General features: G+C 40.0%; 1 protein-coding gene and 1 pseudogene across 1 annotated transcript in view; one reads left to right on the forward strand and one right to left on the reverse strand.

Annotated features, from left to right (window-relative positions):
* Positions 1 to 9,653, forward strand: part of LOC118622435 — a 36,567-nt pseudogene extending 26,914 nt beyond the window's left edge.
* Positions 9,654 to 11,872: 2,219 nt separating this feature from the next.
* Positions 11,873 to 27,187, reverse strand: part of CCDC122 (coiled-coil domain containing 122) — a 43,706-nt gene continuing 28,391 nt past the window's right edge. The window contains exon 7 of the mRNA XM_036250213.1: positions 11,873 to 12,106. Coding sequence (XP_036106106.1) covers positions 11,894 to 12,106 — 213 coding nt within the window. The 3' untranslated portion in view covers positions 11,873 to 11,893. The remainder of the gene's footprint in view (positions 12,107 to 27,187) is intronic.

Here is a 27,187-nt window from a genome sequence, read left to right on the forward strand (position 1 = left end):
TACACTAAAATTACTTTCTCAAATAGGAAACATTATCTTAAGCAGATTATACCTATTTTCTTTACATCTTACTTTTTATTTAATTAAAATAATTTTTTCAGTTACAGTTTACATTCAGTATCATTTTGTATTGGTTGCAGGTGTACCACATAGTGGTTAGACAATCATATACATTGCCAAGTGTTCCCCCGATACTTCCAGTACCCAACTGGCACCATACATACAGGGGTGAGCAAAAGTAGGTTTACAGTGGTTCACATGGAAAATAATGAATAATAATACAAGAATAAACTGCGTTTTGCACACTCACAACTGAAAACTGTGAAATTTTGTCTACCCCTGTACATAGTGTGTGTGTGTGTGTGTGTGTGTGTGTTTGGAGGGCACTAATCGGATGCCCAGAAAAAAAATGGCCCCAAAGGAGGAACAGGCAAGAACTTCCTTAGACATTCAGATTTGTCATTTTTAACACCAAACCGCTGAAAGAGAATAAAGCCTTAATCTGGCAGGTCGGATCACACCATTACCTCTAGAGTGTGATTGTCATGTACTCTGTCAAGTCCCAGCCCCACTATTGGCCTCATATTTTCAAATATTGAAAGAGGAACAATATTAAGAACTACAGAAGTGTGAGCTCAGTATACAGATGCTCTGACCACACACAGACTGGAGAGATGATTGGCAGGGATGCGAGTTCTACCCACGTCTGTACACGGTTAGAGCAGCACCGCCTTTCGAGAGCCCCTCTGAAGGCCGGGCGCTGCCGGGACTGCACGTTGAGGACACAGCAAGTTTCATACCCGGGTGTGCATTGGGACCAGTCTGTGATTCTGTGCAAGTCATGAAGTTTTTTGGCCTTTTCCTTGCCTTCCCCACGATCTCCACGTATTGGCTAGCACATCCACATGTAATGCCCTTCCCTTAAACACAGGCTGGATTAAATGACTTGCAGAGAACATGGCAAAGTACTCCAACGTCATTTCCTTAATGTTTATGAAAAGCCCAATGCCGAACTGCTTGCTACTCAGACCCGTGTTCTCGCTAGGACTCACCTTCCGACGGTCCACATGGAGAATGAGCTTCTGTGTTATATGCTGCTATCTGGTGAGAACCACGTGGCCTCGGTCCGAGGAAGACCAAAAGCAGAGATGAGCTCTGGTTTCCAGCATGTGACCCTGCTAGGACCCACTGGGTGAGCTCACATGCTGAGTGAAGAACACTCTGCCTCAGTGTGACCACAGCCCTAGGGAACTGGCAGAAGCATCCAGTGAGTCGTGATGGATTTCTCGTACAAAGAATGGTGACAAACTATGTGACTGTCAGTTAAAACACTAAGTATGGGGTGATGTTGTCACATAACAACAGATTACGTGTTTGGTTATGACTGCACCAGTTCCCAAAACTGCCCATCTCCCTCTACCCCCCTTCTTCTCCCGGGCTTTTTGCATATACAGTGGCCTAGTGTGATCTCTTTGTCCAAACACATTCATTTTCCAGTCTCTGCTCAGCTGTGTGCTTTTGTCAGTCGAAGTAGCTGGATCGTTTTTGCTATGCTGATGGAAACACAGACCTACCCTCATGCTGCCTTCCAGTCTCCCTCACGGTGAAACCCAGGCTCCTGGCGGCACCCTGCTGTTTTTAAGTGGCACCTGCTTCTCTGTTGCATTTGTTTTTGTGAAGTGGAATTGTCCATCTTGCTTTCCTGAAAGTGAGTGCTTAGAGGGCAAGGACGTTGTTTTTTCTCATTACTGGCACAATTCACGTTCTTAGGGCTCCTTTACTGAGGCAAGAGCTGTGAGGAAACATCCCACCACTAACAAGATTAGATATTAGGGAGAGATGCTGATACTGAGTGGTGCACACCTTACTGAAACAGGAAAAGGACAACAAGATGCAAGGTGACTCTCCAGGTCCAGTTGCTCCAACTGAACCCACTGGACTCAGGATGCCCCTGGTGGCCAGCGCTATAACTTCACCCTGAGCCGAGAAAACACTACTCAACATACCTCCTTAAGTCTCCAAGTCATGGGCTCTCCTGGGCCAAGGAGGGAAAAGGAGCAGGACCTGCAGAATCCAGGAGCCTTTAAGATGTATGTCAGAACCTTCCCCTTTCTTTTGTATGTCTGCTTTGCTCTGGGATGTCTGGTTCACTCATGAAGCCTTCTCATCAGCACCAAGGTGGTGATCAAGTGATTTGGAACCTTTTCCAAAAAGAAGTACAGAGACTAAGGTCAGGTTATCTTGGCCCAAATCCAACAATGAGTGGGTCAGTGGACCACTGCCTGGTTACTGGCCACTATACACAAAGACTTCTATCCCAAGGCTCCAGGCCTCGCTATGCTCAGAAGAACCTCCAGCATCCAGTTTTCAGGAGAGTAGGAAGTCATGGGCGGAGAACCCACAGGAATATGCCTGAAGTTTTGAATGGCAGGTGGTCCACTAAAGGCCTTGGAGATGTTGCTGAAACTTTGAGACAATAAATGGTTTGGACAGGAGTCTCAGCAGAAGCCTGTAGAAGATCTGTTCAGTACAGGGGTGATGGGGTCCATGTTGTCCACTACCCTCCAAGCACTGAGTCTGGTTTTCCTAGGGTAACATGAGTCAAGGTCTTGATATCAAAAGAACATCAAGATCAGAATATGAAAAATGCACATATTTGGTTTAGAAGAGAGATAAGGTTATGATTTTAATAACCCAGCTTCCTGGTTAGGCCTTTCATTGGTATGGTATTGTCATCGCCACTCGGCCACACCTCAGTTCTGCGAATATTTCAGGTCCATAGCCCAGCACTTAAGATGAAAATGTGTCATATACTGCACAATGAGTGAATCTGAAATGAAAACCTACAGTTTGAAGAATATATTTGAATCTGATAACGTTCAGAACAGTTCACATGTGAGGCCATAAAAACTAGGCTGCCTTGTTCTCTGTCTTTTCCAGTGTACCCCTAAGTCAGGACAGACCTGGTCCCTCGAACTCCCCCAAATCACCATTCTGCTTTGTCTCCTCTTGCTTACTCGAGCTCTCAGCTTGTCCTGATAGGTGGTTTCCTCTTTAGGTCTCAGGGTACACCTTGGAGCCTCTTAAAGAGCCCTCTGTGGCCTGCTGTCACCATGATCCTGGTTATGGCACAGCCATGATTTCTGAGTCACCTACAACTTTGGGTAATACACACACAGTTTGCTCAGACCTCCACCAGAAAGAGAACAAATATGACACTTCGAAAGCCTCAGAAGCTCATTGGCACAGGAAGAAAACCCCCTAAGCAACCTCTTGTTCTCCCTGCAAGAACTGTCCCCAAATGTGATTTGAAAAGGACCACAGGTTGTGTACCGCACAACAACCTGTTCTTGCTCAGAGTGAGCTCTCTACAAGTCTCTTTCCTCGCATAAAAAAGGATGGGATGGGAGCTGCCCGGGAAGGGCTCACAGAGGTGAAGCGGCCTACACTGACCTGACATACGTAGCTAGTGTTACCTCAGCGAACCTGCTGGAAGATGGCCACAGACTTCGAGGAGAGTGTCCAGCCAACTTCGGCAGCATCAAAGAAGGCTCTCGTGGCAAGGTTTTCCGATGCCTGAGCCCCAGAAAATATGGGAAAGAGTGCCCTGGCTGGTTTGGCTCAGCGGTTGGAGTGTCAGCCTGTGGACCAGAGAGGCCCGGGTTCGATTCTCACTAAGGTCGCGTGCTTCGGTTGCAGTTTGTCCCCAGCCCTGCTTGGGGTTGTGTGGGTGGCAGCCAGTCGATGTGTCACTCACATTGATGTTTTTCTCTCTCGTCCTCCCTCTCTCCCTCTTGCTCTATCTGAAGACAAATGCAAAGAAAAAAAAAGTCCCCGGGTGAGGATAAAAAATATATATATGGGAAAGAGCAAGACAACATCCTTCGCTATCTAGTGTCTCTTGCCAAGTGAGCTGGCTAGAAGGCTGTTACTAGAATGTGGGTGCCTGGTAACAAGGGTTCCAAGTTCTGTTGTGGTCAGTTACCAAGGAAGTAAGTTCACATTCTGAGGTTACTTTTCTGAGTCACCTTCTTGATCACAGCTATCCAAGTAGTTTTCTGGGCTTTTGACTCCCATCCCCTCTCGGCAGTGGAAGACCACATCTTTGCCCAGTGTCACCAACACGTTTTTCTGCACAGCCACTGGGAAGGTCTGGTGTAGCCAGGGTTCCAGCTCTGAAACAGGCTGGTGTTCAGACCAACCCCCTAAGTTTCCCTCTCTTGATTGTGGTTAATCCATTGTGCCTCCCATGGCTTGTCAGTCTCCTGACTTCCCAATGGAGATTATTCTAGCATGTACTTTTTAGGAATGTCCATAGTCATATGTAGAATAATATCTATAAAACTGGAAGATAGTTGTCACATGTAGCCAGTTCCTCCCATTTCTGTCTTCTTCTTGTTACATATTGTGTATGCTCTCCTGCAGATCCTACCTATAGTCCTTATACAGGGGCAGGCAAAAGTAGGTCCATGGTTGTTCATATAGAGAATAATACAATTATTAATAAATAATAATACAAGGATAAACTCTAGTGTTTTGCTTACTCTCAGTTATAAACCGACCTGTAGTTATTGTAATATTATTGACTATATTTCTGATGTTGTACTGTACATCCCCATCACTGTTTTGTAACTACCAATCTGTATATCTCAATCCTTTTACATTTTTACCCAGTCCCCCAATCCCCTCCCCTCTGGAAACTATCATCCTATTCTCTGTATCTATGTGTCTGTTTCTGTTTTGTTTGTTCATGTATACTGTTCTTTAGATTCCGTATAAAAGTAAAATCATATGTTTTTTTTCCTCTGACTTCTTTCAGTTAGCAAAATACCCTCTAGTTCCATTCATGCTGTCGCAAATGGTGAGATTTTGTTCTTTTTTATGGTCGAGTAATAATGTGTACCACTGCTTTTTTTTTTAATCCTCCCTCGAGGATATTTTTCTATTTATCTTCAAATAGAGTGGGAGGGAGAAAAAGGGAGAGAGAGAGAAACATCGATGTGGGAGGGACACGTTGACTGGTTGCCTCCCGCACAACCCCGACCAAGGCCAGGGACAAACCACAACTGAGGCACATGCCCTTGGCCAGAATCGAACCCATGACCCATTGGTCCATGGGCCAACGCTCTACCACTGAGTCAAACTGGCCAGGGCCCACTGCTTTTTTTATCCACTCATCTATTGATGGACACTTGGGTTGCTTCAATAGCTTGGCTGTTGTAAATAATGCTGCCATGAACACAGGGATGAAAATATTCCTTCAAATTCGTGTTGTGGGTTTCTTCAGATGTATATTTAGAAGTTGAATCACTGGGTCATAGGCATTTTCATTTTTAATTTTTTGAGGTAACTTTACATTGTTTTCCATAGTAGCTGCACCTTTTCTTCACATTCTTATCAGCATTTGTTGTTTATTTATTGAAGATAGCCATTCTGACAGGTGTGAGGTGATATCTCATTGTGGTATTAATTTGCATTTCTATGATAATTAGTGACATTGAGCATCTTTTCATACATCTATTGGCCATCTGTATGTCCTCTTTGGAGAAAAGTCTATTCATATCCTTTACCCATTTTTAATTAGATTGGTTGTTGTTGTTTATTTAATCCTCCCATGAGGATATTTTTCCATTCATCTCAGATAAAGTGGGAGGGAGAAAGGGAGAGAGAGCAAAACATCAATGTGAGAGACACACACCGACTGGTTGCCTCCTGCACAACCCCGACCAGGGATGGGGATGAACCGCCACCGAGGTACGTGCCCTTGACCAGAATCGAACCTGCAACTCTTTCGTCCTCAGGCTGACGCTTTAACTGCTGAGCCAAACTGGCCAGGGCTGATTGTTTTTTTGGTGTTGAGCTTTATGAGTTCTTTATAAGTTTTAGATATTATATTAGGTATATCTTTGCCAAATATGTCCACCTATTCAGTGGGTTGTCTTTTCATTTTGTTGATGGTTTTTAGTTTCATGAAGTCCTGTTTATTTATTGTTTTTCTTGCCCAAAGATACAGGTTTGAACTTGGTGCCAATGCTAGGTCTAAGGCCACTCAGAAAAGTCCCAGGCTGCAGACATTTGTGGTGTGGTGGGGGTCTCAGGGAGTCATCACAGTGAAGCTAGCAGGGTTTATCAGGCCCACACTGACCAAGGTTGGGCTGTGTGAAAGGAGGGCTCTGCATCAGTCAGATGTGTAAGGGAAAATGGCCCCATCGTAGAGCCACAGCACTCAGTTTGTCCTGGGTTCTGCCTGGGCCTCCTGGCGAGCCCGAGCTAGGCAGGGTGGGACCACCATGAGTTGCCAGGCTGGCGCTCCTGGGAGTCCAGTTGGTGGAATAGTGGAAATCCCAGGATGGGGAGTTGCTGGTGGGGAGCTGAAGGTTAGGGTAATGGCCCGCTGCCCCAGAGCCACACAACCCAGTCACGGACATGTCCCTGAGTCTGCCTGGACTTCTTCTGCACCTGGGCCCAGGCAGCTGACTCCTTTGCAGGAAATGAGCTTCACGGGGTGGGTCCAAGGACAGTTTGGAGGGTGGGGCTATTGCATTCCCCCAAGCTGATGCTGTATGGAGAGGAGTCCTTCACTCAAGAAAAAGGCACCAGTGGTGTGGGAGAGGGACTCAACACAAGGACACCAGCTGCTATCCCTGGAGCCACAAACCCTGGTCTCTCCTCACACAGCTCTAGTCCCCTCTGCTCTCCCTCAGCCAGAGCCCAGGGTGAGTGGTTGCAAAGTATATTTTGTGTGTTGTCCCTTTAAGAAGGTGCCTGGGACTCTAGCAGACTCTCCTCTGTTCCTGGTGGACAGAATCTTCCCTGATTTTCTCAGCTTGATGTTATGTGTGTCTCTTCCCAGCTCTGGTGCTCTGGGCAGGAGTGGCCCACATGGGGCTGAGACACTATGCTCCTCAGGGGGACCCTTTGCCCCTGAGCGATCTCTCCAAAATCCCAGCCACTGCCTGTGGGAGCGGGGTGAGCGCTTTTCACGTCTGTCCGCCTTCCTGCCAGTCCTGATGTGGCTCCTTCCATAAATCCTTGCTTCTGTGACTTCTGTTCCGCTAGTCTTCAGTTGGTTATTCAGGTTGATTGTTCTGTATGTTAGTTGTACTTCCAGCTTGGTCCTGGGAGGAAATGATTGTAACTTGCACCTACTGCACGCCATCTTGGATCCTTATATCTTATTTTTAAAATAAACTTTTCAAAAATATAATTCAAGGTATTAACTATTATGTACACATATTGTAAACCCTATTATAGAGCGAAAACTGTCAGTGGTGCAGCCTGTCCTGTCCAGGGGCTGCAAGGAGGCCGCGGCCAGGCCACTGACCACCAGCCTTGGACGACAAGTAGCCTCGGGTGCGGAGGGCTGGGGGCCGTGTCCGCGGTTCACCAGCCCCATGGGCATCAGCTGCACTATCTCCTAGCCTGGAAGGACGCTGGAGGGCAAGTTCTGGTCACCTGCACGACCTCGTGCGCAGCAGCAGCAGCAGCAGCAGTGGGCGCGGAGCCAGCCTGGGTCTCTGCCCAGCTGGGCCGACCTGCTCTGGGCACTGGGCTCCGCGGTGCGCACCAGCCGCTGGCAGCGCGGCGGCCCCTGCAATGCTACTTCCCGGGGCGCCACTGGACCTGGAGGCAGGCGGCGGCACCTGCGGCCTGGGGGCGCTCGAATGGAGGCGCTGGGCAGCCCTGGGGAGGCAGCCCTGCCGGAGCTGAGCCAGCGGCTACAGTGCCACCTGGGCCTGGCGGCGATGGCTGTGGCGGTGCGGCCTGCCTAGCGCTCTACTGCTGGCCCTCCACGCTGGGCGGCGGTGGCAGGGCTGCGTCAGATTCTCCCAGGCCATGAAAGGGCCAGCATAATGGTAGCGTTAATGGCAGTCTATGGAGAAGATGAAGCGTACCAGGAACTAGTTACCGTGGCAACCATGTTCTTCCAGTATTTACTGCAGCCATTTAGAGACATGGGAGAAGCTGCAACTTCATGGAAGCTTGACATTTTGAAGTCCGTGGATGAGGAGGAGCTCGGTCCTAAAAGGATAGTGGCCCTGCAGAAGGAAGCCCAAGAACGGACCAGGCAGGCTGAAGAAGCTATCGTCTCTATTCAAGATATTACAGTGAATTATTTTAAAGAACCAGGAAAAGTATTAGCAGGGATGCAGAAACAAATGGAACAAGATGAGAAGAGATTTGGTCAGGCTGCCTGGGCCACAGCAACTCCCAGGTTAGAAAGACTCAAGTTGATGATGTTAGCTCGGGAGACACTGCAGCTCATGAGAGCCAAAGAGTTGTGTTTAAATCACAAAAGAGCTGAAATTCAGAGAGAGATGGACGATCTTCCAGAACAAAAAAATATAGAGAGATGTTGTACATGAACTAGAAAGACAACATTTTGAAGTTCAGTTAGAACTATATGAGGTTAGATTCGAGATATTAAAATAGGAAGAAATATTACTTAAAATCCTTGATCAGGTAATGGGCTTCCGTGATGAGGATTTGGGGATGAAGAGCTCAGCCCGCGGTGCCAGCCGCTGGAGCATAACGGGGGCAGGATCTGCATCAGAAGAGCCCATCTCAAAACAGGAAGGATCAATGCAAAGAAAATCATCAGCTCTGATTGCAACAGGCTGAAGAAAGTATAAGGTATTTTCATCGGCACCATAGTATTCAGATGAAAAGAGACAAGATAAAAGAAGAGAAGCAAAAGAAAAAAGAATGGATAAACCAAGAACATCAAAAGACACTGAAACGATTGAGAGCATTTAAAGAGAGATGTCCAGGTCAGTCTTACTAAAAACCCCTTGCCCAGAACCTGAGGCTCCAAACCTGCCAGGTAGTTTGGACTTCTCTGGGACTTCTGAGATGGAGGTGTTCATCCATCCATCCTCCAGGAAAACCAGAAGTGGGCCCTCATCTGATGTTGGCAATGTGAAAACCCCCAAGTTTCAAGACTATCCTGGGAATATCCCTGTCCCGATTTTTGTTCCAGGTGGTGACCAAACACTCCAAATCCAATGAGGAATTGTCACTGCTGCCACCACGCCACCACCTCCTCTCCTTCCTCCTCCTCCCCCTCCACCACTGCCCCTACCAGCACCTCCCCTCCTCCCTGCTTCCTCCTTTTCTTCTCAATCTGCAAATCATCGGAATTTACACATCATGATTTCAGTAAAAAATTATCAGCCACTTCCTCGAGTGTGTGAATCATCTGCTGAAAGATTCATGATTCCTCAGTTTTAAATGACCAGAGTCTATGGATGAAGTGACGGAACCCCTCTCAAGAAGGTGAAAATGCCGCTTTGGCCCCTCCCCGTGCCTGTCAATGAGCACATTCTGGCTGCCATAAGGCAGGGCATCAAATTGAAGAAAGTTCGCCTGACCTTGGCCTGAGCCGCAGCAGTAAACCAACCTGCAACCTAGAGAGGAGCTTCAAGGCTGCGCTCCAGAGAATCAAGAGCGTGTCTGCTGACTTGGAGCAGGAGGAGGAGGAAGAGGATGGCCAGGGGGAGTGGGACCAAGCTCTTCTCAAGGCCAAGGTCACCACACAGTGTGCTGGGGTGAAGCCACGGGGGCCCAAGGGTAGACTGGTCACAGGAACCTGGAAGATCAGCAAGACTGTGATATTGCAGCTGTTTTTTACGTTGTTGCTCTCAAAACCATGAAGTGGATAGGCGGTGGCTGGAACACACCAGACTGTAGTTGGAATCTAAGAGCCCGTAGTGAGTATTGCTGGCATAAGAGAATAGTATTTATTTTTTTACCATGGATATTCTAGAATCATTCCCTTATTCTGAAAAATGTTCACATGACCGATGATGGCATGCAAACAGCACTATTAGAGTGTCCTGTGTGTGCAGTAGTGATTTCCTCAGATTTAAAGGTTCGAATGTGAAAATTATTTTATCAATAATCATTAAATACTTATATCCAGGGGAAAAAACTATTATAAGTTTTAAAAACTAGAGTTTTTCTTTCATTAACTTTAAATAAAATTATAAAGTATAAGTATAAAAAGAGCCTTTTAAATATGCAAATTACACCTGGCCGGTTTTGCTCAGTGGTTAGAGCATTGGCCTGAGGACCAGAGAGTCCCAGGTTCAGTTCCCACTAAGGGCACGTACCCCGACCCTGGTTGGGGTCGAGCGATGTTTCTCTTTCTCTCTCTCTCCCTCTCTCCCTCCCGCTGAAGAGAAATGCAAAAACAATGTCCTTGGTTGAGGATAAAAAAAAATGCAAATTACATTTAAATATTTTTCTATAATATGCATTGGTTCAGCCTTGTCTTCTGCTGAGCATAGTAGGTTTATGCCACATTTACAGTTTTAACTGTTTTTATGCATAGCCATGTTTCTGAGTCATGGACTAGAGCTGATGTGTTACAGTATAAGCAATTTAAAGTGTTAGCCATAATAAGCCATATTAATGCATAATACAACTATTAATGTTAGACATGAGATTAATATTAGAGTTTATATTATCAGTTATAGCTTACTAATCTCAAGCACATAGAAAAGTGAGGAGAAAATGAACCTAAAATATAATTTTTTTAATCCTCATAGGAGGATATTTTTGCATTTATCTTCAGATAGAGAGGAAGGGAGGAAGGAAGAAAGAGAAACATTGATGTGAGAGACACATCAACTGGTTGCCACCCACATGACCCCAACCAGGCTGGGGACAAACTGCAATCATGGTACCTGCCCATAGCGGGAACTGAACCCAGGACTCTGATCCGAGGACCAATGCTCTAACCGCTGAGCAAACCGGCCAGGGCTTAAGATATAATTTTATGTTGTTGATATGAAATCATTAAACCCTAAAGCAAATATTTAAAAACCATGTGTTCAGTAAAAGTACAGCATAAAAGATATAGTGAATAATATTAAGATAACTATATATATATGGTTCCAGGGTACTTAAAATATGGGGGTGGGGGACACTTTGTAAAGTATTTGATTATCTCACCACTATGCTGTACACCTGAAACTAATACAATACTGAATGTAAACTGTAATTGAAAAACAAAATTTAAATTTCTTAAAAAATTGAAAACCATGTATTTAATAGTTAATATTTTATTTTTATTCCTAAAAATTTGACTTAATGGAACCAAGAGAAGGAGCACTTTTATCTTGAAAGGAACAAGTTATATTTTGATTTGTTGCCACGGACATAACACTTGCCTTTCAAAAAAAAATGTACATTTGTCTATACTGGTTAACATTTTTCTTTTAAGAGCTTATAAGTTTGCCTTACACAATGTTATTTTAATCATAGAATAGTAATAAAGAATTTATAGACAGAAGCATGAACAAAAAAATTTATGCTCAACACTAAAAATAAGTTATCTAATAACAAAGAAAAATGATTGCTGGCTTCTGAATGAAAGAGAAAACAAAGAAACGTATCTGAGGCATTAAACACATAACAATATTGTAAATGTTAATATTTATGCACTGCTGTGAGGCAGTAGTAAAAAAAACAAAGTCTAATAAAATTTGAAATAGACAACCATTTAAATAGCTTAACAATTTAAATCATTATAAATTCAAGTGTTTTTCTTCTGTTTACTTTATGTAATAGTGAAGGCAACAGTTTATAAACAGGCATTCATGAGTACAATACATCTTATACATGGAAAATATTCAGAGTCGTCTACTATTCTTCTGTAAGCATTCCTATTGTCTGTCTACTGCTATCAGTTGTAGGGTTGGAAGGCACTTTAATGAAAAATGACTGATTCTGAAAAGAGAAAATATATCTTATTAAGACAGACCTCTGAAAGCTCATTGGTAAGCTATATAAATGTAGAATCACTAAAACAAATATAATATTTTATGTCAACCATACTTTAATAAAAATAAATAAAATTCCAGAAAAATAAAAGAATCCAAACGATGTCTCAACATCCGGTCTCAGAGTTTTCGTGAGAATACTCTGTGCTCGACATCGTCCTGCGGCCATGTTCGTCTTTCATCGCAATGCGTTTTCTTAGTTCTGCTGCGGTTCCTTCCAGCTGCTGAAGGCTCCCTTGCCAGTGCCTTCTATCTGACTGAAGCTTGTTCACCTGACAATGCAAACGCTTAAGAATTGCACCATATCTCTTATGCTGTACCTACGAAAAGAAGAATACACGTCAACGGGGCTTGAGAAGGATAAAGAGTAAACAGCCAGAAAGAATGTTTTGACTAGAGAGAAAAGCACTTAATTAGAAATTACTCACTATAAATAACAATAAAATGAACAGTAATTATAACTATTCATTTGACACTTATTATATGTTAGGTACTGTGCTGAGAGCCTTTACATATAAATAAATTCTCATAATACCGTATGGTGTGGATATTATGATACCCATTTTAGTATAAGAAAACAAAAGATCAAAGAGATTAAGTAATTTGACCAAGGTTTCCCACCTAGCAAGTGATGATGTTTGAGATTTGAACCCAAGTGAAACATCTGTGATGGAGTGCTTTCTACTTATTAAGCAGTTAGCAACCAGTTAAGAGTAATGGTATTTTGCCTGGCCGGTGTGGCTCAGTGGCTGAGTGTCGACCCATGCACCAAGAGGTCACCAGTTCGATTCCCTGTCAGGGCACATGCCCAGGTTGTGGGCTCAATCCCCAGGGGGGGCATGCAGGAGGCGGCCAATTGATGTTCTCTCTCATCAATGGTTCTCTCTCTCCCTCTCCCTTTCTATCTCTATAAAATTAATTAAAAACAAAAGTATTTAAAAAGAGTAATGGTTTTTTTTCTGTGTCTAGTGGTTCACTGAAACATAGACTCAGTGATCTTAAAGGTCTAGATCATGTCCACTTCCCTGCCAGTATGTAGATCAGTGTGTACACCGAGCCAGACAATTCAACACTGGAAGACAATGAAGCACAGTGAAAAGTGCAAGGGTTTTGGTGTCAGGGCACAAGAAAGTGAAAAAGTCAAAATTCCCGAGATTAGTGTTGGCTATACAAAGAACTTTTTTTAACAGCTTTACTGAGATATAATTCACATACCATACAATCCATCCTTTAAAGTATACCATTTAATGGGTTTTAGTATATCCACAGGATTGTGTAACCAGCACCACTATCAATTTTAGAACATTTTTATTAGTCCAAAATGAAACCTGATACCCATTAATTAATAGTGACTCCCCCACACTTAGCACTAGGCAACTACTAATCTACTTTGTTTTTATATATATTTTCCTACTCTGGGCATTTTATAATGTGGTCTTTTATGACTGGCTTCTTTCACATAGCATAATGTTTTCAAGGGCCATCCATGTTTTAGCATGTATCAGTACTCCATTCCCTTTTACTGACAAATAATATTCCATTGTACGATATACATGTTACTTATCCGTTTTATCAGTTGATGAATGTTTTAGTTGTGTCCATTTTTGGTTATTATAAATAATGCTGCTTCGAATGTTCATGTACAAGCTTTTGTGTGAATATGTTTTTACTTTTCTGGGAACAGACCTAGGAGTGAAATTACTGGGTCATATGGGAACTCTATATTTAACCGTTTGAGGAACTGACAGACTGTTTTCCATTTTCACATTCCCGGGATCAATGTGTGAGGGTTTGAATTTCTTCACATCCTTGAAAATACTTATTATCTGTCTTCTTTATCATAGCCATCTTAGGGGGTGTGAAGTGATATTTCACTGTAGTAAAACATCCACTTTTAAATGAACTGATAGGATAATAGTGGTGAGAAGTCCCCTCTTCATTCTTACATCTATATAAGGGAATGCTCTAGCAAGTTCAGAGGGTGGTTCTCAGTCAATTCAAATAAGGATCAACTTGTCAAAATATCAGTTCACCAAATTTATCAAAATAACATATATCAAGCCCTGGACAGTTTAGCTCAGCAGTTAGAGCATTGGCCCTTGGACCAAAGGATTACAGATTCGATTCCCCATCAAGGGCACATACCTGAGGTACAAGTTTGATGCCGGCCCCCATCAGAGTCATGTGGGAGGCAATCAATCAATGTGCCTCTCTCATTTCATTCTCTCTCTCTCTCTCTCTCTCTCTCTCTCTCTCGATCCCCATCTCCCTCCCACCATCCTTCCCTCCCTTCCACTCTATCTAAAAATCAATGGGAAAATATCCTCAGGTGAGGATTAACAACAACAACTAAATAATATATATCAAGAATAAGTTTATAGCCTAAGAAGGATGTAGGGAGACAAGACTCTGGGTTTCTGGGCCTTAAGACTTTGTCCCTCTCTCTCTACTCCTCAGCTGTCATTGGGGCCCAGACTGTACTACATGTTGAATCTTGTCTTTTTCTCCCCCAGGGAAACTTGCCCAGCTCCTCCCTTGGTCAGGGCTTCTTTAATTTACTATACCATGGATCACTGGGACAGTATGGCGAAGACTACGAACTCCTTAGAGTAATGTTTTAAATGCATTAAATAAAGCATGCGGGATTATAAGGGAACCAATTGTACTGAAGCACAGTTCTGCAGCCGAGCAGGGCAGCTGGACAGAGACACTCCACACACTCCAAATAGTTACAAAAGCAAAGTGAGAACTTGGAACTAACACTTCACATAAATTGCTGTAAACTTTATACATCTTTCTAAATTTTCAATTTTTGGTAATTCTTTAAATTCAGATAATTCATTCAAATTGGTGACTTAGGCCTGTTGATATGTTGGCAAAACAGAAAATGACTTTAAAAGAATTAGAAATAAATATTAAATAACCTGGAATATTATTATATTAAATGATGAAGCTATATTCAACAGGTTTTTATACATTGAATATATTCAAGAGGATATATATCCATTGATATATATGTATATATTATATATGTCTATATAGCCTATCTATGTATAATAATTGGAAAAATGTTTTGGTTAATTAATAAATGTGTTTGGTTGCATATTAACTTGCTTCTGAAATTATTCTTCAATAGTTAAGGCATGAAATGAATACACAACAGATCAGAACAGAGATGTGCAATCCCTTAGTGTGACTCGAGGGCACCAGCCACAGCTGGTCTATATGTCTTACTTGTGTATCTTGTTTCTATCTCCCTCTCCAACTGGAACACAAGTTCCATGAGGACAGGGATTTTATCAATTTATTTTGTTCACCATTCTACTGCCAGAATTTAAAAGAGTAACTGGCACATAGTATAAACTCAATACATGTGTTGAATGAATTAATAAATGAATGCATAAATAAAATGAGACAGTTTCTGTAAATCAAAGGGCTGCTATCCTGTTTTGAGAAGAATGTTATGTAAAATATATTGCTAAATACTGTGTTGGTCACAACTTCTCCACATATGTGACAAACACTCACATGATGTCATTGTTTCACCATGGAGAACAGACTGCACTTAAAAGACCTGGCGCTCACTTACTGCCCTTTGTATATGTCCTGTAACTTCTATTTATTTTAGCTGTTTAAAGAGTATAGTTAAATATGTTTATGAAAGTATAAATATACCACGATTTTTTTAAATACTCACCCAAGGATGGATGGATGGATATATAGATAAATTGATTTGAGAGAGAGGAAAGGGGAGAAACTTCAGTTGATTACCTCTGTATATGCCCTTACCAGGGATCAAACCCACAACCTTTTGGTGTACGGATGATGCTCCAACCAACTGAACCACCCGGCCAGGGCTAAATATATAGATTTTTAAGTGCAGTTCAATGACTTCTGAAAAAATTTATACACCCATGTTGTGTCAGTAGTTCATTCTTTTTATTGTTGACTAGTATTCCATTATATGATATACCACAATGTGCTTTTGAGGGACATTTGTGATGTTTTTATCTTGGGGCTGTTATTAATAAAGCTTCTATGCACATTCATATTCAAGTTTTTTCAAAGACATATGTTTTCATTTTCTTAAGTAAACACCCAGCCAGGGAATCCCTAAGACATAGGGTAGGTGTATGCTAACTTTTAAAGAAACTGACAAAACATTTTCCAAAGCAGTGACACCATTTTATAATCTCCACAAAAATGCAAGGAATTTTCAGTTGCTCCATACCCTTAGCAACATTTGGTAAGATCATTTGTTGTAATTTTAACCATTCTATTGGGTGTTAAATGATTTATCTTTATTATGGTTTTCATTTTCAGACAAATACCATATGATTTCACTTTGATGGCTAAAGATGACGAGCATCTTTTCATGTACTTATTGCCCATTTTATGTCCTCTTTTGTGAAATTTCTGTTTACATATTTTACCTAATTTTAGAAATGATTGTAGGAGTTCTTTAAATGCAAGTCCTCAATGTAAGTCCTTACTAAGATATGCATGTTGCAAATACTTGCACTCCATGATTTTGTTTTTTGGTTTTCTTTGAAAAAGTTTATTTTTCAATTAGTTTACATTTAATATTACTTTATATTAGTTTCTGTGCACAGCATAGGGGTTAACCAATTGTATAATTTATGAAGTGATCCCCCAGATTAGTACCCACTTAACACGACATCCAGTTGTTGCAGTATTGACTGTATTCCCGACGCTGTACTTCACATCCCCATGGCTCCTTCCTAACTACCCATTTGTAGTTCCTCATTCCGTCACTATTTTCACCCAGCGGACCCATCCCCCTCCCATCTGGAAACCCTTAGTTTGTTCTCTGCATTTATGGTTCTGTTTCTGTTTTGTTTATTTTGTTCTTTAGGTTCCACATATAAGTGAAATCATATGGTATTTGTCTTTCTCTGACTTTCTTCACTTAGTATAATATCCTCTAGATCCATCCACCTTGTTGCAAATGGTAAGATTTCATTCTTTTTTATGGGGGAGTAATATTCCACTATATATATGTACCACCTCTGCTTTATCCAATCATCTATTGACGAGCATTCGCTTGTCTTTTCATTTTCTTGAAGAATAGAAGTTTCAAAGTTTAAAATCCAGTATGTCATTTTTTTCCTATATGAATAGTACACTTTGTGTCCTAAGAAATTTTTGCTTAAACCAACATAATGAAGATATTCTCCTATGGTTTCTTCGAAAAGCTTAAGTATTTCGGCTTTTATGTTTAGATCCATGACCCATTTCCAATGAAGTTTAGTGTATGTTGTGAAGTAGGCATAGGGTTCACTGTTTCCATTCAGATATCCAGTTGTCCCAACACTTATTATAAGGCTTTCCTTCTTCATTTAATCACTTTGAAACCTTTGTAAAATTAACAAAGTGTCACTGATGTCAAAACTCTATTGTTTCATTGGTCCATTTATTCTTTCACCAATAGACACTTTCTTCATAATCACAGCTTCATAATAAATCTTACTATCGCCCTGGCCGGTTTGGCTCAGCGGTCAGGGCATTGGCCTGTGGTCCAGAGAGACCTGGTTTCAGTTCCCGCTAAAGGCATGTACCTCAGTGGCAGTTTGTTCCCAGCCCTAATTGGGTTGTGCAAGTGGCAGCCACTCGATGTGTCTCTTTCACATCTATGTTTCTCTCTCTCTCTCTCCCTCCCACTCCATCTGAACAAAAAATGAAAAAATGTCCTCAGGTGAGGATAAAAATAAATAAATAAATAAATAAATAAATAAATAAATAAATAAATAAATAAATCTTACTATCAGGCAGGATGTTACAACTTTATTATTTGTCAAGGCTGTTTTGGCGAACTAGGTCCTTTTTGCATGTAAGTTTTAAATCATTTTGTCAATTTCTACAAAAAAATACCTACTGAGGTTTTTATGGAATGCTGTTGAAACTATAGATTATTATTTGGGAAAATTAACATTTTAAAAATATTGAGTTTTGTAGAACATGAATATGGTATATCACTCTATTTATTTAGTATTCTTTAATTCAGTAATATTTTTATTATAGGAGTAAAAGTTTACACATTTTTTCACAGAATTTATTGACAAGTATTTTGATTTTAGTGCTAATGAAAAGCATTTTGTTTTATTTCACTTTCCAGTTGTTTATTATTACTACATAGAAATGCAATTGATTTATATATTTTGACCTTGTATCCTTATACCTTCCTCACTAAATTTACATACTGGTGTATTAGTTGTTGTTTTTTTTTTTTTGTATGTTCCTTAAGAAAATACAAAATTAGCCTTGGCCGGTTTGGTTCAGCGGTTAAAGCATCAGCCTGCGGTCCAGAGATACCTGTGTTCGGTTCCCACTAAGGCACGTACCTCGGTTGCAGTTTGTCCCCAGCCCCAGTTGGGGTTGTGCAGGAGGCAGCCACTCGATGTGTCCCTTTCACGTCGATATTTCTCTCTCTCCCTCTCTTCTTCTCTCTCCCTCCCACTCTATCTGAACAAAAATGGAAAAATGTCCTCGGGTGAGGAAAAAAATACAAAAATATTTTTTGTTGTTGTGAATTCTCACCAAAGGATATTGTTTTCCTTTGATTTTCAGAGAGTGTGGAAGGAAGGAAGGGCGGGGGAGAGAAAGAGGGAGAAACATCAATGTGAGAGAGATACATCGATTGGTTGTCTCCTGCACATACCCTCTTCGAGGCTGGGGATCTAGCCTACAATCCAGGTACATACCCTTGACCAGGAATCAAACCTGTGACCCTTTGGTGTGTGGGCCAACACTCTATCCACTGAACCACACCAGCCAGGGCTATACAAAAGTATTTTCTTCTTGTCTTATAGCACTGGGTACAATCTTCAATATAATGTTTCATAGAGGAGATGGGATAAGACCTTTTTGCTTTGTTCTTAATCTTAGGAAAAAAGCATTCAACATTTCACAAATAAATATGTTGTTAACTGTAAGTTTTTTATAGGTGGCCTCCATCTGGGTGAGAAAGTTCCCTTCTATTCTTAATTTGCTGAGAGCTGATATTGTAAATTGGTGTTGAATTTTTCTAATGCTGTTTCTGCAACTATTGAGTTAATTATATCTCCTAATCTTTCATTTTGTTAATGTGGCACATAACATTTTTTGCTTTTTGAAAGTTGAACCAACCTGGCATTTCTGGTATAAACTCTACTTGGTCACAAGAGATTAGCCTTTGTATATATAGCTGAATTCAATTAGAAAATATTTTGTTCAGGAATTTTGCATCAACGTTCATGAGAGACATTAATTTATAATTGCTTTTCTGCTAAGGTTCTTGTTCACTTTTTTTGTGTCAGGGTTATAATGGCCTTATAAATGAGTTGGAAGGAGTTTACTCTTTTCATTTTCTGAAAAAAATTGCATAGGTTGGGTATTGTCTCTCTCTTAAATGTGACAGAATTCACCAGTGGAGTTATGTCAGTCTGAAACTTTCCTTATGAGACGGGTTTTAATTATAAATTCAATTTCATACCATTTATAAAGCTTAATTTTAAATGGATCATAGGCCTAAACATAAAACTAATATTTTCTTGTGTTAGTTATGATATGTTTTTCAAGGGATATATCCATTTCATCTAAGTTGTCAAATTTACTGACATAAAGTTTTTCATATTAGGCCTTTACCATCCTTTTAAGTCTATAGAACCTCACTATCTTTTATTTTCTTGATGAGTGTTGCTATGGTTTATCTATTTTATTAGTCTTTTTAACTTCTGCTTTGTTGATTTTCTCTCCTGTTGTTTTCTACTTCATTTATTTCCGCTAGTTATCATTTCATTTGCTTTTGTCTCGATTTATTATTATTTTTCTAGTTGTTGTTGTTGTTTTTATGGTGGAAGCTTAATTACTTTAAATCTTTTTTTTTTCTACTATAGGCACTTAAGGGTGTAAATTTTTCTTTAAACACTGTTTTGCTATACCCCATAATTTTTCATATGTTGTGCTTTCATTATCATTCAATTCCAAATATTTTCTCATCATTCTTGTGATTTCTTTGATTTATGAGTCATTTAGAATTATAATGCCCAATTTTGAAACATTTATAGATTGTCTAGCTATCTTACTTAAATTGATTTCTCTTTTTTAATATTTATTTTTCAGTTACAGTTGGCATACAATATTAATTAGTTTCGGAGTGAACACTAATTTAATCTATGGACTGTAGGTGATAATCATGTGTCAGTGTAGATTCATCAGCTGAAACAAATGTACCCCCCTGGTAGGGGATGTTGACAGTGAAGGAGGCTTGGGAAACCCTGTGAGGGAGCGGAAGGCTTATGTGAACTCTCTGTGCATTACATTAAATTTTGTTATGAACTTAAAACTTCTAAATAATAGTCAATTTAATTTTTCTAATCATTGCTCTTGTGTATTTCATGTGACTATTTTTCTGGCTGCTTTTAAGATTTTTTTCTTTACTTGTGGTTTGCAGCAATTGGCAATTTCCTCATATGTCATTATTTCCCCCTGTATTTATCCTGCTGGGGGTTTGCTAAGTGTTTAAGTTTGCAAAGTTTGTATTTATTAGTGGGGTTTTTTGGTTAAGTTTGGAAAAATTTTGTCCAATATATCTTCAAATATTTTTCTGGTCATTATATATAAAACAAACATAAGAAGCTTCTGAAAAGTGGAGAAACTGTCATGAGACCACAGGACCAAGGGATGATGTGTCATTTTGCCTCATATATCCCAGAGTGGATCCTGGAGAAGAGAGCAACCTGGAAATGCCCATCACTGCAGACGAAAGAAGCTCCAAGTAAAGCCTGCTTTCTGTTGCCAAAAAAACTAGTAAAAGGGTAGCCGAGCAAGACAGAAAACTTTCAGATAGTAACTACTAAAGTCAAACACCACAGAAAAGAACTATGGTACCACCACCACCCAAACCAGCAAAGGATGAGTGAAAAGTCTGAAGTTCCACAATTGCTAGGCTATAACAAGGTAGTCTAACTCCCCAGGGAGGAGGGGAGGGGGTTGTATTAGAGAAGCCTAACGGGGGAGTCAGGACTTTTTATCTCTACTGGACAGTAACAAACCACACACTATTGTGTAGGTGGAGCCTATCTGGGGGCCTGGACTTCTACCCGCATCTAGTGCTTATAAGTCATCCTTCTCCTTTTTAGAGAATGTCAGAAGAGACCTAGTGGAGAGTCAGGATTTTTACCACACTCAATAGTAACAAGGCCACATCTACATGGTATCAGTGGAGGTCACATGGGGGGCATTGATGAGAACCTAGAGAATCAAGCAGTTAAGAGTATTCCAGCCAGAGGGTTGTCAGTACAGGCCTAGTGGGCAGCCAGAACTCCCACATGTGGCCAGCAGTAAAAAGAAGTCTTTCCTCCCTCCATGAGTCTCAATGGAGCTAAGTAGAGAATCTGAATTTCCACTGTCACCCAGAAGTAACAATAATTCAGAATCTTAAAAATAATACCCAACATGTTCAGATTTCAAGAGAAAAATCACTCATCAAACTAAGAATCAGGTTCAATAGCAGAATGTAGGGGGAAAAGAAAGAATCAGTGAATGAAACATAGAACACTAAAAATTACTCAGTCCGAACAACAGAGATAAAATTGACTGAACAAAACAAATGAATAGAGCCTCGGGTATCTGTGGGACTAAGACAAAAAAGATCTATTGTTTGTGTCATTAGAGTGCTGGAAGAAAAGTAGAAAGAGGGTAAAGCTAAAAAAAAAAAAAAGGTATTGAAATAAATAAGAGCTGAAAATTTCCCAACTTTGGCAAAAAAACAGAACCTAGAGAATCAAGCAGTTAAGAGCATTCCAAATAGGATAAATTTAAAGAAATTCATGCCAAAACACACAACAGTAAAATTTCTGAAAATGAAAGACGGAAAATCATAAACGCAGCAAGAAACAAATACCTTATCTATAGGGAGAAAAGCAATTTGAATGGCAGAGGATTTCTCATTAGGAATAATAGAGGCCAGAAAGAAGTAGCAACACACTTTTCAACTGTAGAAAAAAACTGTCAACCCAGAATTCTATATACAGCAAAAACATCTTTCAGGAATAAAGAGGAAATCAACATTCTCAGATGAAAAAACTAAAAAACTATATCAACAGCAGACCTATCCTAAAAGAATGAATTTAGAAGCTTTCTAAAGAAAAAGGAATTGATAAAAGAAGGAATCTTAGAACATCAGGAAGGAAGAAAGACTATGGTAGAGCAAAAATATGGAAAAATACAATAGACAAATGGAGAAGTTAGAGGTAAAGAGTATGAAGTTTCTTTTTTAAGGTGGTAAACACTTCTAAAATTGACTGTGGTGATGGTTAAAAATTATCTGAGAATATACTAGATACCATTAAATTATGAACTTTAAAGGGGTCAATTGTATTGTAAGTGAATTATATCTAAATAAAGCTATTTTAAAAAATCAGAGTAGCGGTAGCCTGAGGATAGAGGCACAAGAGAACTTCCTGGTCATGATGGGAACATTTTGTACCTTGGTCTAGGTTATGGTAACATGGCTGTACATATACATTAGTCACAAACAAGCTAAACTCTTATAATTTGTGCCCTTATTCTTATGACAATTGTACTTCAATAAAGTACATTACCATAAAAAATTATTAGGTAATCTCAAATTCCTTTCCAAAATGCTTTATACCAATTTACACTCATATCAATAGTATATCAGAATTCAGATGCTCCACATCTTAGCAATTGTAATATTGATAAGCTGATGAAATAAATATGGAACCTCATTATGTTTACTATCAACATTAATTAGATTATTCATGTTTTCTATTGTTTTTTGGATATCCATATTGAAAAAAAAGAATTTTGGAGGAGATTCCAAAATGGCGGTGGAGTGGAAGCTACACAGAACATCTACCAGGACCAAACTGGAATTACAACTAAAATAGACAAATTGTCAGGAAAAAGCAACAGAAAAGCAGTTGGAGAGGACCCATATAACCATGGACAGGAAAAAAGAACAGTGAATAGAGACTGGTAGGTCTGCGGAGGTGCAAGAGGGTGGGCTGGAAGCCCAAGAACAGCAGCTGTTTTAGCTGTAAGCAACTCCCTTGGGGTTAAAATCCCAAGCCAGCTCCACAGCACAGAGGGCTGGCCAGAGCACTAAATTAGCTACAGCCACTCACCTTGGGCTCCGGCAGAGGGAGGGCGGTATGGACTGGAACTGTGTGGGGACACTCTGGACTTGGAGGGTGCTTAGAGTTTTAACTGAGTCATGGTCACACAGGACAGTGGCCATCTTGCTCCTTCCCAGAGCTCTGGGGAGAAACAGCAGCCCCTTCCTCAGAGATTTAACCCCACCCAGGTGGGCCAGAGAAATGCAAATTGAGGCTCATTAACAACCAGCATCTACCCTACCCTCTGCAAATCCTCTTACACTGAACACCTGAGGGAGTTTTCCATTCAGCTGAGGGCTACAACCCAAGGCTCATCAAGTAACTGAGACTAATAGCCTTCAGGCAAAAAGCTAGAGGATAACTGAACCTTTCCTGGGCTTGCAAATCTACCCAGGAAAGTAAAACTTGACAGTGGTGTTTAATGTGGGTCCTCCCATACTCATCCAAACCCAGTAGAGGAAGCCACAAACAGTAGAACACTAACACCCACAGGGAAAATTGGACAGTATCCAAAACCCATTGAGACAGCCAAAATGGTGAAACAAAGAAACAAATCCCAAATGAAAGAACAAGAAAACACTAACAAAGATGAGATAAATGAAATGCAGTTAAGTAAGTTATCAGAGGTAGAGTTCAGAGCCTATATCTTGAGGAAGCTCAACAGCATTAGTAGTAGCTCAACACTATGAGTACATATACAGAAACATTGAAAATCAACCAATTGGAAATGAAAAACCACCAAGAAGAAATGAAGATTAGCACAGCAGAAATAAAGAACACACTGGAAGTAGTAACTAGGAGAGTTGAGGAAGCTGAGGACCGAATCAGTGAATTAGAAGATTAGAAAAAATCAACCAATCAGAGAAACCAAAAGGAAAAAACAATTAAAAAACAGGAAGACAGCTTAAGAGAACTGTGGGACAACTGAAAATGTCACAACATTCACATCATAGGAGTTCCAGAGGAAGAAGAAAAGGGCAAAAACTAAAAACATTTCCCTTAAGAACTGGAACAAGACAGGGATGCCCACTTTCGCCACTATTATTAACATAGTACTGAAATTCTTAGCCACAGCAATAAGAAAAAATAAAAGGGATCCAAATCAGAAAGGAAGAAGTGAAACTGTCATTATTTGCAGATGACATGATATTGTACATAGAAAACCCTAAAGACTCCATCAAAAATCTACCAGACTTAATAAATAAATTTGGCAAAATAGCAGGATATAAAATTAATGTCAAGAAACCGATGGTATTCTTATACACCAATGATGAACTCACAGAAAGAGAAACTAAAAACAAAATCCCATTTATCGTCATGGTAAAAAAATTAAGATACCTAGGAATAAACTTATTCCTATTTGCAGAAAACTACATGACATTGAAAAAAGAAATAGAGGAAGATATAAAAAAATGGAAGCATATACCTTGTTCATAGATTGGAAGAATTAACATCATTAAAATGTCCATACTACCCAAAGCAATCTATAGATTCAATGCAATCCCCATCAAAATACCAACAACATATTTCACAGAACTAGAACAAATACTTCAAAAGTTCATATGGAACCAAAAAAGACCCCGAATAGCCACAGCAATCTGGAAAAAGGACAAACTAGGTGAGATCACAACACCGGATATCAGGTTATACCACAAAGCTACTGTAATCAAAACAGTCTGGTACTGGCATAAGAACAGGCATATAGATCAATGGAACAGAACAGAGAACCCGGAAATTGACCCAAGACATTATGTCAATTAATATTTGACAAAGGTGGCAAGAGCATACAATGCAGTAAAGACAGCCTCTTTAATAAATGGTGTTGGGAAAACTGGACAGCTACATGCGAAAAAATGAAACTAGACCATCAACTTACACCGTACGCAAGAATAAACTCAAAATGGATAAAATACTTAAATGTGACCTGTGAATCCATAAAAACACTAGACGAAATTGTAGGCAACAAAATTTCAGACATTATATGCAGCAGAATTTTCACTGATACATCACCTAAGGCAACAGAAACAAAGGAAAAAATGAACACCTGGGACTATATCAAACTAAAAAGCTTCTGCACAGCAAAAGAAACAACTATCAAAATGGAAAGGGAGCACACTGTATGAGAGAGCATAATTGCCAATGATACATCAGATAAGGGGTTAATTTCCAAAAGATATACAGTGCTCATACAACTCAACAAATGAAAGACAAAGAACCCAATTAAAAAATGGACAGAGGAACTAAATAGACACCTCTCCAAAAAGGAAATATAAATGGCCATAAAGAAATGCTGAACGTCACTAATCATTAGAGAGATACAAATTAAAACAACTATGAGGAATTACCTCACACCTGCCAGAATGGCTGCCATCAACAAATCATCAAACAACAAGTGTTGGCGAGGGTATAGAGAGAAGGGGACTCTAGTAGTTGCTAGTGGGAATGCAAACTGGTGCAGCCACGATGGAAAACAGTATGATGTTTCCTCAAAAAGTTAAAAATTAAACTGCCATTTGACCCAGTGATCCCACTTCTAGGAATATATCCCAAGAATCCTGAAATACCAATCAGAAAGAATATATGTACCCCTATGTTCATAGCAGCACTATTTACAATCGCTAAGATCTGGAAACAGCCCGTGTCCATTAACAAATGAGTGGATAAAAAAGCTGTGGTACATATATACAATGGAATACTATGCGGCTGTAAGAAAGAAAGATCTCTTATCTTTTGAGACAACATGGAAGTACCTCAACAGTATTATGCTAAGCAAAATAAGCCAATCAGAGAAAGACAAATACCACATGATCTCACTTACTTGTGGGATATAATAAACAAAATAAGCTGATGAACAAAATAGAACCAGAGACATAGATAGGAGTATGGTTCAGACTGACAAACCTCAAGGTAGGGGAGCAGGGGTGATGGATGAGATGAACCAAAGAACTTATATGCATGTAGTCATAACCAATGGACATGGTTATGCTGGGGGGATGGAGCACAGAATGGAGAGGTGTCTAGGGGGGAAAAAGGAGAAACATTTGTAACAAAAGTAAATTAATAAAAATTGAAAGAAAAAAAAAGAATTTTGATACCATATAACTAATGTTCTGCTGGCTTGTTTGACATTTTCTTACCTCCTAGCCACATATATATATGAATTGTCTTCTCCATTGTTATGGTGCATTTCAATAATTGAGAAACTTATGATACAGTAAAATAATATTTAATCATGTAGTTTGTGTGTGTGTCTTTTAAAAGAAATAACTCTTTGACATAAATGGTTATCTCCTATATTGTCTTTAATCTTCTTAGAAATGTGTTATGAGTTACCAATTTGATTTTCTTTCAACATTTTTCTTGAGTTTTCTTTATTTATATGGTTAACTTATTTTGTTTGCACCATATATGATTGGTTATCTCTCGTTTTTTGTTTCATTAATCATTCCTTCTATTTCTTTTTTTTTATCCTCACCCGAGGATATTTTCCATTTTTTGTTCAGATAGAGTGGGAGGGAGAGAGAGAGAGAGAAATAGCGACGTGAAAGGGACACATCGAGTGGGCGCCACCCGCACAACCCAACCAGGGCCGGGGACAAACTGCAACCAAGGTACATGCCCTTAGCGGGATCCGAACCCAGGTCTCTCTGGACAGCAGGCCAACACTCTAACCGCTGAGCCAAACCAGCCAGTGCCATTGCTTCTATTTCTATTTCACTTATATATTGTCTTACTATAGTTTTATAATAAATCTTGAAGTCTAGAAGGGCAAAAAGAAACCTATTTATTTAAATTACTAGTAAAATATAAGACAAAAATCATGGTATTTCTTAAAGAGAATGTTTTATAAACTTAAGGGTTTCTATTTTCAAATTCCTCAAATTCTTTTTTTGAATCCTGACATGAGGATATGCTTTTATTGATTTTAGAGGGAGGAAGGAGAGAAAGATAAAGAAACATCAATGTGAGAGAGAAACATCGATCAGTTCCCTCCAATACAGGCCCCGACCAGGGATCAAACCTGCAACCTTTTAGTGTACAGGATAGCACTGCAACCAACTCAGCCATCCGTCCAGGGCACCTCTGATGCTAGCTATTTATTTTATTTATTTATTTATTTATCCTCACACAAGGACATTTTTTTTATTTTATCTTTAGATAGAGCAGGGGGAGAGAGGCAGGAAGAGAGAGAAACATCAATGTGAGAAAGACACATTGAATGGTAGCCATGCACAGAACCCCAACCAGGGCCGGGGACAA

Source organism: Molossus molossus, unplaced genomic scaffold (genome assembly GCF_014108415.1).
Source record: "Molossus molossus isolate mMolMol1 unplaced genomic scaffold, mMolMol1.p scaffold_m16_p_9, whole genome shotgun sequence".
Lineage (NCBI taxonomy): Eukaryota > Metazoa > Chordata > Mammalia > Chiroptera > Molossidae > Molossus > Molossus molossus.